This window comes from Haemaphysalis longicornis, unplaced genomic scaffold (genome assembly GCF_048455015.1).
Source record: "Haemaphysalis longicornis isolate Haplotype H1 unplaced genomic scaffold, Haemaphysalis longicornis Haplotype H1 scaffold_8, whole genome shotgun sequence".
Classification (NCBI taxonomy): Eukaryota; Metazoa; Arthropoda; class Arachnida; order Ixodida; family Ixodidae; genus Haemaphysalis; species Haemaphysalis longicornis.
The window spans coordinates 187,476,658-187,493,162 of record NW_027526445.1 but is presented as its reverse complement, the minus strand read 5'-3'; the positions used below and the strand labels follow the sequence as shown (position 1 = coordinate 187,493,162).

General features: G+C 50.0%; 1 protein-coding gene across 1 annotated transcript in view; it reads right to left on the bottom strand.

The window, feature by feature from the left end:
• Wdr62 (WD repeat domain 62) overlaps window positions 1-16,505 on the bottom strand; it is a 77,636-nt gene that overhangs the window by 8,731 nt on the left and 52,400 nt on the right. The window contains exons 22-24 of the mRNA XM_077681220.1: window positions 15,494-15,724; window positions 6,964-7,455; window positions 5,374-5,606 (exon numbers count right to left, since the gene is read on the bottom strand). Coding sequence (XP_077537346.1) covers window positions 5,374-5,606; window positions 6,964-7,455; window positions 15,494-15,724 — 956 coding nt within the window. The remainder of the gene's footprint in view (window positions 1-5,373; window positions 5,607-6,963; window positions 7,456-15,493; window positions 15,725-16,505) is intronic.

Here is a 16,505-nt window from a genome sequence, read left to right as displayed (position 1 = left end):
AGGGCCCCTCGCATAAGAAGAGGGACCCTGCAGAAAAGTAGCAGTATGACCCACCCTTACAGGGTGCGCATTTGGCTCTTCTGCTCCTGGCTAACAGCGGACGTGATCTGCTCTGCCCAAATGCGAGGACTGTTACCCCACTTGGCGAGACAAAGATAAATGGTAGGGGACGCATCCGTGCAAGCAAAGCATTCTTCGCAGCCAGGCACAAGCCAAGGAAGCACTGGTCTTTTGCACACATCTTGCAGCTGGCACCAACTTTACCACAGACACTATCCACTGCACATCTCTGGGCTGACCACACTAAGTTGCAGCAGGTGTAGAATTCGCATGGGCACGTTCAATTTGCATTGCCTGTGTAGCAGAGTATTCCACACTTACAGTCATAGCTGCCAAAAGGGCCGCACCCTCAAACATTTCATCAAGAAACAAACGAGAGAGAAAAAGCTGTCGTCAATGCTGTTAGTTTCAACAGCGATTACAGCACCAACGAGCTTGCCTACAGGCTATGTTGAGCGAGGCTATGTTGAGCAATACCCACACTTCTACGAATGATGTCTAGTTACAGTGTCTCCCCGAGTGTTGGAGTCTGATGTGGCCCCGCCTAGCACCTGGGCCTTGGAGTGCTGGGAAGCACTGCTGGCAAAAGCTTCTGCCATAAAGGCACGCAAATATTCTAAAGTTTGAATGCTTTGGAAATAATGCTTGCTATTTGATTCAATCTGCGGTGCAATTTTACCATTAAACATTTCTGGTTGCTTAAAATTTCTAAATGTTACAGTGATCAAAATAATTGAAGATTTATTGGCGGATCTTTAAGAATTTAGGAGCATCCTGCCTCTCTCCCTTGCACATTTGAGGTTCGGCTCAACGCGACTGCCTTGCTTTAGCTCCCTGGCTGCACTCCCCATTCTACAATGTGTGCAAGCAGTGGTGGCATTCACAGGACTCGTCTAGACGCCACAGAAGCAGGTGCTTTGACTCTGACATCACCCCAGAAACGTAGGCACCATCGTGAAAGCAGCTCTCCTCATGCACTCTCCCCACTCTGTAGTTCTGTGGTCTTCCATCGCACACTTTGTTGGCAGATCAACACGGCTCTGCAGAACAATACGAAAATTTTCCTGACATGCCCCATGTATTTATTGCTCGTGCAATAAAGGTTGACTCCGCTGAAGAACATGCATACTTTCAAGCTTCATTACATGGCATGCCCCTTTGCGCACGACACCAAAAGCTGTGCAAAACAATTACCGTATTTACTCGCGTAATCCTCGCACTCGCGTAATCCTCACACCCCTAATGTGAGCCAGCAAAACTTTCCTCGCATAATCATCGCACCACCAACTTTGCAGCGGCGAAAGTTGCCCGCTCGCGAAACCCGCATGGTGCACGCGCTCTCCAACACGCGCACTCCCCCGCCGCCTCTCCGTTCGGCGGAGAGCGCTGTGTATCCAAGGCCATCCAGGCGCCCTAACAACCTGCATGGCTACTCCCTAACAGGCGCCCTAACACGCTACTCACACTGTCCTTGAGCCGGTTTCGCGTGCGCGCAACAAGACGGCGTTCGCACAGCCCGCTGTCGTGTCGTCGTGTCGCCGTCGTGGTCCCGTCGTTGAGCAGCAGCAGTCAGTGAGTCACTCGCGTCAGTGGTGGATAGCTCGCTGCCATTATGAGAACTTTTTGATCGCTTTGTTTTATGCTTGGTGCCGATCTGTTTGTTTTGTGCTTGGTGCCGTTTCGCCATGGGGAAGAACGCCAGCTACACTGCCGTTTTCAAATTGAAAGCGATAGAGTACGCGATCGAACACGGCAACCGCGCCGCAGGCAGGCACTTCGGCGTGCCTGGCGGCAATTTCATGATCGCTGATCAACGGGAGACTGTTTACGATAAGATAAAAAGAAATAGCTGCTGTTGGCAACACTGAGCTTACATATACAAAAAACGAACGCTACATTTAGCGGGATTGGCAGAAGGCAAATTGGCAACACTGTGCACCGGATTTTTCCCCCCCCCCCCCCGCATAATTCTCGCACCCCTAACTTCACATTGACTTTTCCGAAAAAAAAGTGCGAGGATTATGCAAGTAAATACGGTAAATCCGTTCTATTCAATGTGAAATCTGTCGGAAGTGCAGAGCAGTGATTTGCCATAATGGGCTGTAGCGCGTTAGCCCCTCATCGCTATTACCCGTCACGCTCTTCGCCGCCCTGCATCACTCCTCTCTTGATCAATGGAACGGAGGTTTGTCCAATGCAATTCAAATTTCCCGCCTTCGCAGTACTTGCGCGCCCCCTGCCTGAAACTGTGCCAGTGGGAGTTCTGTTCTTTTTGCGCTTGCCTTTCATCCTGCACATGCCAGCACGTTACTGCGCAGTTTGGAACGCACCATTTTTTCTTGCACTGCTGCTTTTTTTCGCTTACTATCGTAAAAACCAACCCAACGTGCGTTCCTAACTAAATGAACACGAGCGCTGCCGGTTAATTACGTATATTTTGCCTGAAATGTACCTGCAGTTTTCTTTGCACTAAAACAACACAGAGATGTATGACAAGCGCCAGCAGTTCGCGAGTTTCAAACACTTATGACTATATAAACCGCTTGGTTTTCCAAGCCTCTGGGTTACACTGCTACGACGGAATGCCGTGTGGCTCTACTTAGGTCCAGTGAGCGAGCTACGATGACAAGGCGAGCCCCTAGAGTGCTCTGCACTTAGAAAGTCCAACATGTGTAATAAGCCTTGTGCGATACAGTTGTATGTTGGGAGGCATGGAATGCTACTCGTGAACAACTCCATGAGCCGAAAAGACGTATCTTGTCAGCATACAGGCACGAGTGAGAGAGCAAACAGCTATTACTCAATGGGCATGCTTGCAGTAAAGCAGCTGGTCACACCAGCCACTAGCACGCCTAGAGGGATCACTCATCAAATATACTTTGTTTCATAGCACCCTGAAGAAACTGCATTTCTTCATGGCAATGCATGCCAAACCTTTGTCTCCTCTGTTCGTAACACTTTTTTTACTATTTTCCTATCAAGCACTAGTTCATGAACACTCAGGTGTGTTAAATATGACAGCTTGGCTTTCCTAAGCTTTTTTTTTTTTCCCCTTTGAGCTGTGTTTCACAAGTTTTATACACATTCTAGCAAAAATATTTGTGCCCAAAAATATTGCATTTGCAGTTAGTTATTACTGTTTGTATATTGGTTCACAGTCCCAATTTCTCTTTCTTAACAGACCAGTGGAAGAACGCTACGCAGAAAGGAGACACAAATACACAGGGACAGACGCTGGCTGCACTTGTGCCAGTAACTACCCAGGGTTCGTACGAGCTTCAAAAGCAAAAATTCAAGGGTTTTCAAGGACCAGAAAACACATTTTCAAGGCCGCCGTCTAATGTTTTATCTGCGATTATTTACAACTTTTTCAACACAGTGCGAAATTTCGTTATTGCCCAATACCCAAGCACATTAGTGCACATTTAGATAGGCGCTAACGGGTTCGTGAATGCTCCCCCAGTTTTATTTTTTATTTGACAGCTGGCATTTAGAGGTCTTTCTTTTTTCTTGGTGTTTTGCTGAGGCTGTTTGATTTCAAAACTTCATAATGTTGCCTGCATCTTCTGCTTTGTCAGCAAGAATATGAGCTGAAATTAAATCAGCAAGTGTTGCTGCAAGGCAGGAATAACTATGTACACGTCCACCATTTGCACGTAAAAGCAAACGCAGATGGAGCGTATGAGGCACAGCAAACATGCAATGAGCGGCCGTCCACAGACTAAATAGAACATGCAAGATAGAGAAGAGAAGCTGGCCTTCACTGGATTGTATCATGACATGGATTCTATTGAGGAATGCTGTTCACAATGTTGACTCGTAATAATGACAATCCACCAAACTCGTAATTTCATGCAATACACTGAAACTTGATTGTTACAATGTTTCTTTACATTTTTAACACCTAAAATCCACGACAAACACTATAAACTCTTGTGAAAAGATAGGGCCATTGGTTCTCTCCAGAAAAATCAAGGGTTTTCAAGGACCCTTTAAAAATTCCAGGACTTTCCAGGCCTTGAAATTGACACTTCTAAATTCAAGGGTTTTCAAGGTTTTCAAGGACCTGTGCGAACCCTGCTACCCTTGTGTTATCCGTCTCTACTCTTCATGTAACGTTTTTCCAATGGTTTGTTTATTCAGCAAGCCAGAACCAACAGGCCCAGACTTCCATGCTAGCCAGATTTTTTCCCCTCTAGTAAATGATAGTGGCCCTCGAGAGGCCCCCTCAGTGCATTGAGTTTCATACTAATACTATATACTACAGGAAAATCTGGCCCCACTGTCTAGGGGAGCCGCACTTCAACGAGCGTTCCGTCATGCACCGGGGAGGCACATTCCGCTTGTGCTTGGCATGGCTCATGAACAGGCTCGGAAGTTGCCTCTGGCTGCAAAAAAGCAACAGTATTACTGTAGCAGGCTATTCAAAACTTGTTTTGTTATTATAAAATTAAAGCTCCAAAAAGAGTTATTTGTCAGTGGTTATTTAGAAGCCTCATGCAAAATAAACAAGAAAGAGATGTTACTTTTTTTGTTGACTTTGGCTTTGAGAAGAAAAATAAGCCTCGTGGCCGGCAAGTCAAGTAGGTGAGAAACATCGCTAGCTGCAATGGCAGCGCCCACGACGGCCCGAAAATGCAACGCCAGATTTCCCTCTAGTATAGGTTGTATTCACTGGCGAGGCACGCATGCAGGCAACCATGTGGGTGCGCCGTCACTGGTTACGTTGGGCTCCGCGGGATCCCGGTACTTGTCCGTGCTAAGCGCATGATGTGTGTTGGACGTTCCAAACTTTACCCCACCAAACACAAAGTAATGTCTCGACTCCAATGTGAGTGCAATTAATAACATCTCTGTTGACACCACCGTTGAGAATCGGGTTGAAACAGAGCAGACGACGCACGCTGGGGTTTTTGTTTTTTTGTCTTCTTCGGCATGCGGGCGCAGTGGCACAAGCCATGCCATGTCCGTGGCGCTTCAGCCATGTCCGTGGCCGTTCCCAGTGTTGCCAAGCGAAGAAATTGACAGCTAAACTTTTCAGTGAATACATTAGAACCTTGTTGCAAGAGACACTGTTACAAGAGGCACTTAGTTAATAACAGACATTTGAACGAAAGTGTTTTGGTCAGTTTTCAATGTTCACCAGGTTAGCAACATTGCATACAACAGATCTTGGTTACAAGAGACACAGTTTCCGGGTCCCTTGAGTGTCTCTTGTAACAAGGTTTTACTGTACCACCTATGTATATTAGCATGAAACTCCGTGTCCCACTGTGACCTAAAAGGGCAGTGGTTCCCGGGGAGGCAGCGCACCTGCGTGGGGCCCCTGGCCGGCGACTCTGCATCCGACGAGGACGACTCGTCCGACGGAACCTGCGGTGGTGGCTGGCGCCGCCCCGCCATGTGGAGGGCTCCCAAGCTGGCACTGCGAGACATGCCCCGCAGGCCTGGCAGCTGGAGCTGCTGCTGTTGGGGCAGCAGGGGCTGCTGCTGATGCTGTTGCTGCTGTTGCTGCTGCTGCTGGGCCCACAGGCCGGGAGAGTCCCCTGAGCAAGGCGAGAGGATGGGCCTCAGCTGTGCCGCCAACGCTAGCGCAGCCACCTCCACTGCAGCTGAAACTGGCAGCGCCCCTCAGGAACCAAAAAAATTCCATTTGTGACATGCAGATGGAAACTTGCCCTGGTCCACGGAGCAAGACCGCCATTGCAAGAAGCAGTCGTGGGCGATGTGACCAGATAGTCACAATGAAAAAACAACGCAAACTACAGCACAGAAGATGACAATGGCCTGTGATGGACAATGTTGAAATGACAGAGGTCAGAATTCACTTCGTGGCTGCGCTGTCGTGGCAACCCCACAGTCTCTTCCCCCGCAACACATGCCGCTAGTTAGTAAGCTCTTTCGTGACCACGCCATAGGCCATCGTACAGAGGTGAACGATGATTTTCAAACCTCCAGCAAAAACTAAAAACGGCGCTATTTGGACAACTGTCGCCATCTGGCGTGTTCATTGAAAACCCCTTTTTCAGTTTTGTTAAAAGGGCTAAATTTTTTTTTCCTGATTTTTACCGCTGCAGTGATAAGGATTTTGTGTAAGAACACAAACAAGCATGCTTGCGTGCATGTTTTAGAGGGACCGACTGATTTTCAAGTGACTTCGCGGAGTGGCACAGCTGTCAGGGTCGTTGGTGGGCCCAAAAAAATCCAGAACTTGGAGTACAGTGTTGACATATATATTGAATCATAGCTTAGAGATGTAGACACATTTATATATCAGAGTTCCTAAAATATATTTCAGGCTCAGTAATATCACCTATGTGTGTTCCGTGTAGGCTTTTTTGGGGCATTTGTTCGGCTTCGCTGACCAGTAAACTATCAACAATCGCACCTTTCACAAAACTGCTGTTATGTGTTTGAAAGAGCAATCTATAAGCTACCATTTCATGCATACCAATGCTAAATATGTTCAGTAGCTCAAGAGAAAGAAAATGTTTCCTGGAAGTACTAAAAAATCGGCAGTTTTTAGCAGTAACGAAAGAGTTAACCTCTGCCAAGCGCTTGTGATTTTTGGTCTCTTTTATTCTGGTGCCCAGAGCAGCTTTGAGTGGTTCCTACGTAGTACGAAAGTGCTCCCACCTTGGACATTTTTATGGGAAAATAAAATACACAGCTGCTCAGCACTTCTCTGAGCAGACAAACAAGAGAGACCTGTTATGTGGCCATCTTCCTCTCCTCTCCTTTCCTCTGTTTCTTCTGTGCACCACGCTGAAGGCATCATGCTGTTTGTGGATGCTTATCCAAATAAATAAATAAATAGGAAGCAACGTTCCCCCTCCTATCCTGTTCTCACTCCGTGTTCCCTGGTTGCTGGCGAGTGCCACGACGCAATCTGCGCACGCTTACCAGCAGGGGAGGCGGGGAAGTTGAGCCGGCGTCGGGCGGAGATGTCGGTCATGGAGGCCGTGCGCCGAATGAGATTCTCCTCGGGGGCCAGCAGGTCCCCGCTGCTCTTGCTGCTGCACCAGCCCAGGGCGTTGAGCTTCTGCCGCGCCTGGTTCAGCGCCTGCGCCAGCTCCTGCCGCTTGCGGCTGCCCGCCCCGCTGCCCGCCCCGCCGCCACCGCTCCCCAGGAGGGAGCCCCCGTCGGGGGGCCGGTGGCGCGCGGACAGGCTCGAGCGCTGCGAGGAGGCCGAGCCTCCAAGGGAGGGGCTGGGGTTGCCGGCCCCCGTGGGTGTCAGGGCGGGCTGGCCCAGGCTCTCGTAGTTGGCGCGCATGAAGTGCTCCCGCTGGCCCAGCTTGTCCAGGTTCTCGGTGCTCACGCACAGCGACAGCGGCCGCAGCGGCTCGGCCGCGCTGCTCGAGTCCTCGTCCTCGCTGTTGGCCTCGCTCTGCAGGTCTGCACACAGACGACGAACAGTCAGCTACTGAACACGAGACTTGAATGTGAAAACCTTCTTGTGCTGCTGAGAATGAGAACGCGGGTTCAATTCCCGGCCACGACGACCGCTTTTCTGATGGAGGCGAAAAGCAGAAACGCTCGTGTGCATCAGAATTCGGCGCACGTTAACGATACTCAGGTGGTCAAAATTAATGGACAGCCCTCTACTATGATGCGTCTCATCGTTTGTGTTGCGTCAGCGCGTTAAACCCTACAATCAATCAATGAACACCTTTGACGGAACTCTTGTCTGGTTGGGTTGAACTCAAGGAACAGGCAAATACACCAACCAAGGGCCTTTATTACAGGGACCCTGCAACACTTGCCATCGACTACTAGTACTGTATTTTGGGATAAAGTCTATTGTCCCAGAAATCTCCTCCCGCAAGAATTATGAAAATCCGTTGACAATTAACGAAACTACGCGCGATGAGAAATCGCGCATAATCGTTCCCTCTCAACTCGAGCGCGGACAAGGCGACGAAAGCTGCGCGCTCTCTCCCGGAGAGGGGGGCGGCTCGCGGCGTTCTTTTCGGCGGCCTTCGATATATCACATGCCTGGTAGTTTTCTCCTTTTCTCCGCAACGCGGAGGGGCCTATTTCCGGTCTGGTGCCACAAATAAGCAGGCATGGGTGCCTGCTCGCAAGTGCGCGCTCGGGCTGGTGGGGCGTTTGAAAAGCAATAAACGTTTGTAGTTGAGTGGTCCCATTGAAAGGGAAGTATTGAGCTCATCACTCAAACTCCGCACGCACTCAAAACACAAAATAAACGGCAAAACTGTGCCTACAGGTTCAGGCATAGAAGAGGTTCGTACACAGCGATGACGACGACGGAAATGGGAGCATCTAGCCGCGAAGTTGACCAGTGACAGCCGATCGGGCAGCCATGGCCTATGTGACGTCCCTTAGGCCATGCATAATGAGGACAACTGAAGAGAGAGCGGTTTGTTTTTCCGCGTCTTTCACATCGATTTGCGCGCTCACCGCTTCACGTGTACGTGTAATATTTGGCTCAGGTATTCCTGGCAGTGTAATCTAAACGTCGCGCAGGTTTACTTGTACTGCTCAAAGAGTGTTGCAGGGTCCCTTTAACTGCTGCTTGTGACCAAACAGAGCCCCTGTGGTGAAGGAGCCAAGTAGGCTCCGAAACGTTGAAACTGCTTTTAATAAAATTAGGGGTGTGCGAATATCAATTTTTTAATTTCGAAGCGAATTCGAATAATAAAAACAAAGTTCGAATCGAATCGAATATTTTTCGAATATTTTTCGAATACGAATACTTATTGGTTTTTGTAAAATTAATGTTTTCACCATCTAGAGACACAGAAACTGCAACTTTATTGCACAACAAATCACACAAAGTAAAATTAGGAATTACACAATACCATTGCACACAACAGGTTAAGGTCTGCACTCACTTAAATGTTAACATGGAGAAAGGTTAACTGCTCGACATGTTCGGGGAGCAGTGACAACCTCCTGCTCGTCACCACTTTACCAGATACCGAAAACAGCCGCTCACTTGACACTAGTAGCTGGCATGCCCGAGCCCGTGCACATTGCCGCGCGCTGATACAGGAAAATCTTGATGATACTAATCTCGCGGGACTGCGACAAATATTCGTATCATCCGAAATTCGTATGAACCAACACAGACCAAAAAATTTAGCGCTGAAAAAAGTTTTCGTTTATTTCTTTTCCTACTTTCTCGTGAAGAAATTAGTGATTTTTTCTGCTTTTTTTAACCCCCGTGTCGCAAAGCAGTCCTTTCTGGAGCACGTAAAGCTTCGCGCTCGTCTGCTCACTCGCTGTGCCCAAGCTCGCTACACGCCGCAACAGCCAAGCGTGAACCGCATGGTGCGTTTTTGCACGCGATTCGCTCGCCTCAGCTCTGCGAGCGCTGTATTTTCACGCCCACATCGACGATTTCGCGCCCGCGGTAGCGCCTACCTCGTTCAGAAAATGACGCACCGCGCGCGCAGCAGAATGGAGGAGCCTGACTACTTGCGATAAGATCGAGACAGCCGGCTTGGCTCCGCCGGAGATGGTTAGGCTTAGCACCCCGGCAAATATTTTATGGGCGCTTTCACTAGCGGCGCGGATGATGTTTTATAGTACCGTTTTCGCATGCATTATCAGCTCCTTTACCGCACAAGCAACTTCGTGTCTCCCTTGAGCCGCATTTTAAAGCGCGGTTAGAAGCGGTCGCTCGAGCGCCCGCGCCACTTCGCGGCTGGAGCCGACGCCATGTTGACGCCCCCGTCCGCGCCGCGCGCAGAGTGGGGGTGGTTTCGCGGCGGTGTCAGCGCGTTGGGCGTGCGCAGAGCGTTTTCGCGAGCAGAAAACAACAGCCCGGCCGTTTCTGGAGAAAGAGTGACAAACAGGGGAGCGAGAGCCGTCACTTGGTCGTTCGGCAGTCGGGTGCCTCGCCGGCTCGTTCGTATCTTCCGCCGGGCCGCGCAGGTCCGTTCGTAACAGCCGAAATTTTTCCCATTGCAAACGATGCAATTTCGCCGGGACTTTTCGGAAATTCGTATCATCCCGAAATTCGCACCCCCAGAATCGTATCATCGAGAGTCCACTGTAAATGAACACCGATACAGACGCGCTCTGAATTTTTTTTTTTTTTTTTTTTAGTTTTGTGTGGTTCGAATATTTCGAACAATAAAAGTGTCGTTCGAATCGAATCGAATACCAAAAAATTCGAATCGAATATTCGAAGTTTCGAATATTCGCACACCCCTAAATAAAATCCTTTGATTGGTGCAATTGCCTCTTCCTGATGAACACAAGACTCAGTGCCACAGGGGCGACAGGGAGGAGTAAGTGCAGGGGTGGAACAGGGTACATGGGTTTGGGAGCAGTCCTGGGAGCAGGCAAAAGTTCCCTTTGTAGCACGCTTGGGGCAGCCAGAGAGGCCTTTTGGAGCAGGTTTAAAGCATTCCGAAAGGCTGTCTGGAGCACATGCAATGCCATTTCACAGCATTATGGTGCATCGCTAATCTTCCTACAGGCCGCTGCACCAGCCCCTTGCCAATTAAGTTTTATCTATCTACCATATCAGGTGTTCTAGCATGCACTACAAAATACTCTGAATCTGGAACGCAGTACTTGTACTGTATCTGGAGGTTTACAAGATGCCAAGTTGCCTAACTTCAGCCCAAGCAAGCACGGTGCGATATCACCGTTCAAAAGTCAAACTTCACGTGCAGATTCAAAGGAGATAAGATAAAAGGCCTTGCTCTGTGTGTGGTAAATGACTGTGTTAAGCGAATCTCGCGTTTGCTTGCTTTTTTTAAAGCGACGCTTTAGTGTTCTCACTGATGGCGTCCGCAACGCGAAAACACGTGAAAGAAACAACGCTTTCGGTGGCCGGAATCGAACCTGGGTCCGGCGTCCATCCGACTACTCCATTTCGACATGGTCGAAGCGGTTGGGACAACTGAGACGACAGCCAGAGAATCTGTCTGTTACAAGAAAGCTTCGCGTTCAACCATGGTCGTCGTTTGAGGGGAGGGCCACGCTTTTTCTATCGAACAGCGGTTGCAGTGCATGCAAAGCTGAACATATCTTGGGTTTTGCCAGTCACGGGGTTGCGAGAGTCGACAAAAGTACGCCGTAGACTACAAACATAGAGTGTGTTACGTGACTAAAACGGGTTACAATGTTAAAACATCCTCCACATAAGCAAAGGTGGAAAAGAGTAATTACCTCAAGCGAACCGAAATTACAGGCGAGGGCAAAGCATCCAAGACCCTACGCAAAGTTGCTGGCCGAAAGCTAGGATCATCAAAAATAGTCGACTAAATTGAAGTTCACCTAAGGTACACAACCATTCATGCGAGTAACAATTTGTCTGTTTCCTATCTGTCTGCGGTAAAACACAACATTTTACTCAATTTTTGCCAGTTTCCATTCATTGTGGCGAAGCGCCCGGCACCGGTAAACAAAACCGTGTAAATGTGACACAAACAAATGTAAAGAAAAGGCGGAGAAGGCGCGTAGCGTTTGTAGCCTTACAGCTAAGCCAAAAACAACTTCCAGAGGCAATCATAGCCTTGATGAAACCGAAACCATAACCGCCTCGATGAAACTGAAAACGCGACGTTTCAGCCGATTCTCGCGCATGGGACATCATGGCGGTCGTATCTCGCGGCTCAGTTTGGGTGCAGGATGGCACAAGTGAATGAGTGTGGAGCTCAATGGCACAAATGGCGCAGCTGTTCAGCCCCTGAAGTGAGGCGGCACTAACAGAAGAGGGCCACGCAGTAGGGAGAAAATTGTGAGACCCTAGACCCTACGCACTATGGAGGCGGCCTGCGGCATGACCAGGATTGGCACTGTACCAAACCATGGGTAGCCCTTGGCGTCACAGTGGGCTATGGGGTGACAGCCTGCCAAAGGGAGAGAGGCCTGTGGCTAGGCACCCTCAATGCAAGCTGCAGCCCAGAATGAGCTGGTGACGCACGCCTGTGTTCCACTGCAGCCAACCATCACGTCCAGTTCGAGCGAATAATGTAGAGACACTCTACCAATTCCATCAACAGTGCTAGTGGCCCGTATACACTGGTACTGTTAGCATGCACTACCAAGGCCCCCCCCCCCCCCCCCCCCCCCCCCGCAGCCACAAAGCCGCACTGGGGATGAAGCAGTCGCACAGGTGAACAGCACGGCCCCTTCAAGAAGCTCTGCTGTAGGCAGGCAAGCTGCTGCATCGCACAACTCATTCTGCCTATGTTTTCTCAAGAGGCTCTGAGGGTTCGGGTGAGCTCAAATAGTCCAATCCCAGCAACTTTCTCCACCAAAGGTAGGAACAAAGTTCATGGGTGCACTATTACTCAGTATTACGCACTCGAACACTTTCGTTTAGCAATTCATCGCTTCAGGTTCCTTCGTGACAGCGCTAAGTCAGTGTACTGGCTGCCGTTTCAAGGGGCGAAGCCCTTTAGGGGCTCGGGCTGTTGGTGTCGCCTGTTGTCGTCGTAAGCGTCATCTCGTGTAGTCATGGTACTAAAACACCGGGACACTCGTTTACGCCTCGCGCTGGAACACTTTGTAACGCGCACTGAAAAAACACTGGGACACTCGATTAGGCCTTGCACTGGAACACTTCGTGCTTCCAAGATACAAGACTTTTACACCAAAGCTGTATACCTGCACCCCTTGACGGTTTCATCTCCGTGAGCACAAACGCCAAGGCACCAAGAATACACTTGCAACACTCCAGGCTTCACCCCTCTCAGGTTTCATGTAGTGGAGATGGCCCGGGAATTTTTCGCTCACTCCCCCGTTGCCATATAATATAATGGTTCAGAAAGCAGGCAATTGGAGATCCGCCTGTTTAACCACTAATTCTCGAGTGGAGGCAGCTAACGATTCCTGTTGAACCAAATTGTAGCTGATATGAGCTGCCTAATCTTTCGCATAAACTAATGTTGCATGTTGTCTTCATGGCTTCTGTGTGGACAACCTTAAACTCAAGAACAGAGCCCTTGCCCGCCTCCGTATAGCCTGTATTCAATAGCGAGACACGTATACAGGCAACCATGTGAGTGCGCCGTCACTGGTTCCGCAGGATGGCGATACTTCTAAGCCCATGATATCGATTGGACATTCCAAGCTCTAGCTCGCCAAACGCAAAGTAATGCCTCGACTCCAATGTGAGTGCGATTAATAACAACTCTGTTGACAGCATTGTTGAGAATCGGGTTGAAATGGAGCCGACGACGCAAGCCGGTGTAATTTTTTTCTTTGGCGTGCAGCCGCAGTGGCACAAGCCGCGCTTCGGCCATGTCTCTGGCCGTTTACAGTGCTACCAACTTAGGAAATTTACAGCTAAACTTTTCAATGAACACCACCTATTAAACAAACGCTTCAATTGAAGTTAGGTGAGGCAGAGCTTGGTGTCCTTCCAGGTCTACACAAGGATAATTCTGGGCTCTCAAAAAAATTTAAGAGTTCAACTGGCTTTCTTGGCAAGGTAATGCTGGTGCTCTTTGAGTACCTTATTTATTCGGGCATAAGGCGAGGTTTCTTTCCAAAATCTGTAGTCTCAAAGTCATATCCCGCCTTATATTCGAAGCTTTTTTGACTCTCCAAACTGCACCCTCGCCTTATAATTGTGACCGGCTTATAATCGAATAAATACGGTACTAGTCACAGACTCCCCTTGTACAGACCATGGGTACTCGAGGACTCTCCTTGGCAAAGGAATGCACGCAAAAAACGAACAGCTGAATGGGACGTTCATACCTTGTTGCAATTTTTGTTCAACAGGAAGCATTGCTGCCAACACCTAGGAACTAGTGTTTGAAGGACTGACAGCACATCCATGGAGGATTTGAGCTCACCTGAACCCTCAGTGGCAGTGGCAAGCCAGAAATATTTTTCAATAAAAAGGGGGGGGGTCTACGCCACCAGCAAGAAAACCCAGAAGAAAAGATAGCCTGTGCACAAATATCATTTTATTTTCATTTTGTTGTCTAATTTTCCTATTTCTGTTTCTACATATTAAACATACTGATGTGGAGTGTGAACAGCGACAACGAAAAAAAGGCCAAAATGCAGAGGGGACAGAGGGGGGAATGCGCCACTCAGAAAATTTGGGGAGGGGGTTTCACATTGAAACACTTGCCCCCCCCCCCCCCCCCCCCCTATTCCCTTGCTCAGTGCCTTGTGAAAAAACACCGAGATTCCCAAACCAAAGAGCCCCACTGTGCGTGTAAAGTGGGAAAGCGAATTAAAGCGAAAAATTAATGTGAAAGCTGTCGGAAGTGCAGAGCAGTGATTCGCCATAATGGCCTGCAGCGCCGTTATCCGCTCGCTGCTACCACCCAACGCTTCACTGATTGATTGATTATAGGGTTTAAAGGAGAACTGACACGAAATTTTCCTGTTACGTTTTTTTTTTTTCGCTGCTATGCGTGCCTACCAGCCCACTAATCATAAAATGACAGATTAGACAGTCGAGCGCAGCGTAAAACGGCGTCGTTTATTTGTGTCAGTTTCGGTTTCGACAAAATGAACGCCGAGCGGCCACCATGACAGGAGGTATCAAGTGACGTCACCATTCTTGCCGTATTGCTGCCGCTCTGGAAGCGCGCGCCCAGACCGGCCGAGATCTTCACCGTCCCCACAGACCTGGACAGCATTACGTCAGTCCCATAACCATGATGTGTTCACACGCCCGAGCAGCGCGCGCAAACCACAGCCAGTGCGTCGACTTCATCACGGGAGCCCCAACGTCGGCAGTTTGGGGCAAGTAGCAGATGATGTCATGTCGGCCCGTTCTGGGCTTTCTCGTGCGGGCGAAGATTAAAATGGATTTTAAATATGTTTCGCTGAACGGTTGCTGTTGAAACTTGCTGGGAGGTATCTCCTGATAAAAAGGAAGCGTTTTACATAGTTATCTCCGCTTTGAAATTTTGTGTCAGTACTCCTTTAACTCGCCGACGCAACGCAGGCGATGAGGCGCGCCGTAGTGGAGGGCTCCGGATTAATTTTGACCACCTGGGAATCTTTAACGTGCGCCGAAATCTCATACACACGGGCATTTTTGCTTTTCGCCTCTACCAGAAAAGCGGCCGCCGCGGCTGGGAATCGAACCCGTGACCTCGTGCTCAGCAGCACAACGGCTTAATTAACCACTGAGCCACCGCGGCGGGTCCTACCACCCAACGTATTTCAAATTTTCTGCCTTCGCAGTGCTTGCGTGCCCCTTGCCTGAAACTGCACCAGCGGGAGTTCTGTTGTGCTTGCTTGTCCTCCCAAACGTGCCAGCGTTGCACTGCCACTTTTTTTTCGCTTACTATCGTAAAAACCAACCCAACGAGCGTTCCTAACTAAATGAACGTGGTCGATGTAGGTAAGTATATTTTGTCTCCAATGTGCCTGCAGTTTCCTTTGCGAGCTACGACAAGGCGCTCGGCAACAAGACGACAAGGCCCTAAAGTGCTCAGCACTTAAAACGGGGAGGGGAGGGGAGGGGGAGTTTTACCGGGGGTGCTGCTGTAGACACGCCGGTGTGGCCGCCGCCGGGGGAGGTCCGCCTCGGTGACGCGGAAGCTCGCGGCCTGCGGCTCCCCCTCGCCGTCTTTGGCATCCTGGGGCGGATACAGCAGCACGCTGCTGCTGCCCTCGGTGTCCGAGTGCTCATCCTCCGCGTCCCCGTCGTCCAGCCGCACACTGCCCCCACTGGCCGCACTGCTCGAGTCGCCCCCCTCGCCCCCTCGCCCAGAGGAGGAGCCTCCCACCAGGGGTAGCGGGGGCGGCTGTGGAAGGGCGCAATACGGTAAGAACCGGCTAGGCCTACATGCAGATCCACACACACACACGCCCACAAGTGCAGAAATACGGCGCAACAAACCCCCAACCGCCCAGTCGCACCAGGAACGTTCTGTTCCCCGACCCCGAGACAAGGCGGGTCTCCCTTCAGGAGACTAAACAAGCCGGCGGCCTACAATGGCTTATCTAGCTCGTGGGGACTCCCGTCCTCCGTCCAAGCTCGGGGACAGCCGCTCCCTTGTACCTAGTGTACATTTGACCAACTGTGGAGTAAAGCGCACTTCATCGACTTTGCCTGCCTCCGAGCTCGTCTTTGGCACCTTCCTGTGAGTCGATTGGACCCACAGCGGTGTCCACGCGATGCCACGTGGTGGACTGCGGCTCTGGTTCTCGTGTTCTGGCTGACAAGCCCCGTAATATCGCCCAGTTATGGCCACGAAGCCCACACTCTGGTGCCCAACGTGCCCACAAATCGCACTGGCACATGGTGGCAGTGCATGCCGCCACCATGAACCCGGGTGAGCCAAACCCACAACTAGCCGGCATGACGCAACAGGCATTGCACAAGTGCCACTAAAGGCATTGACCAAGTGAGGGACAGATTTCATTTATTTATTCATTTCAGGGCCACTGCCAGCCTTTTGTCTGATATCTCGGAAATGGTACACTGGCGGTCAATTTCCTTTACTGTTGCTTCCTCTTATTAGACAACGACTAAATGCTTA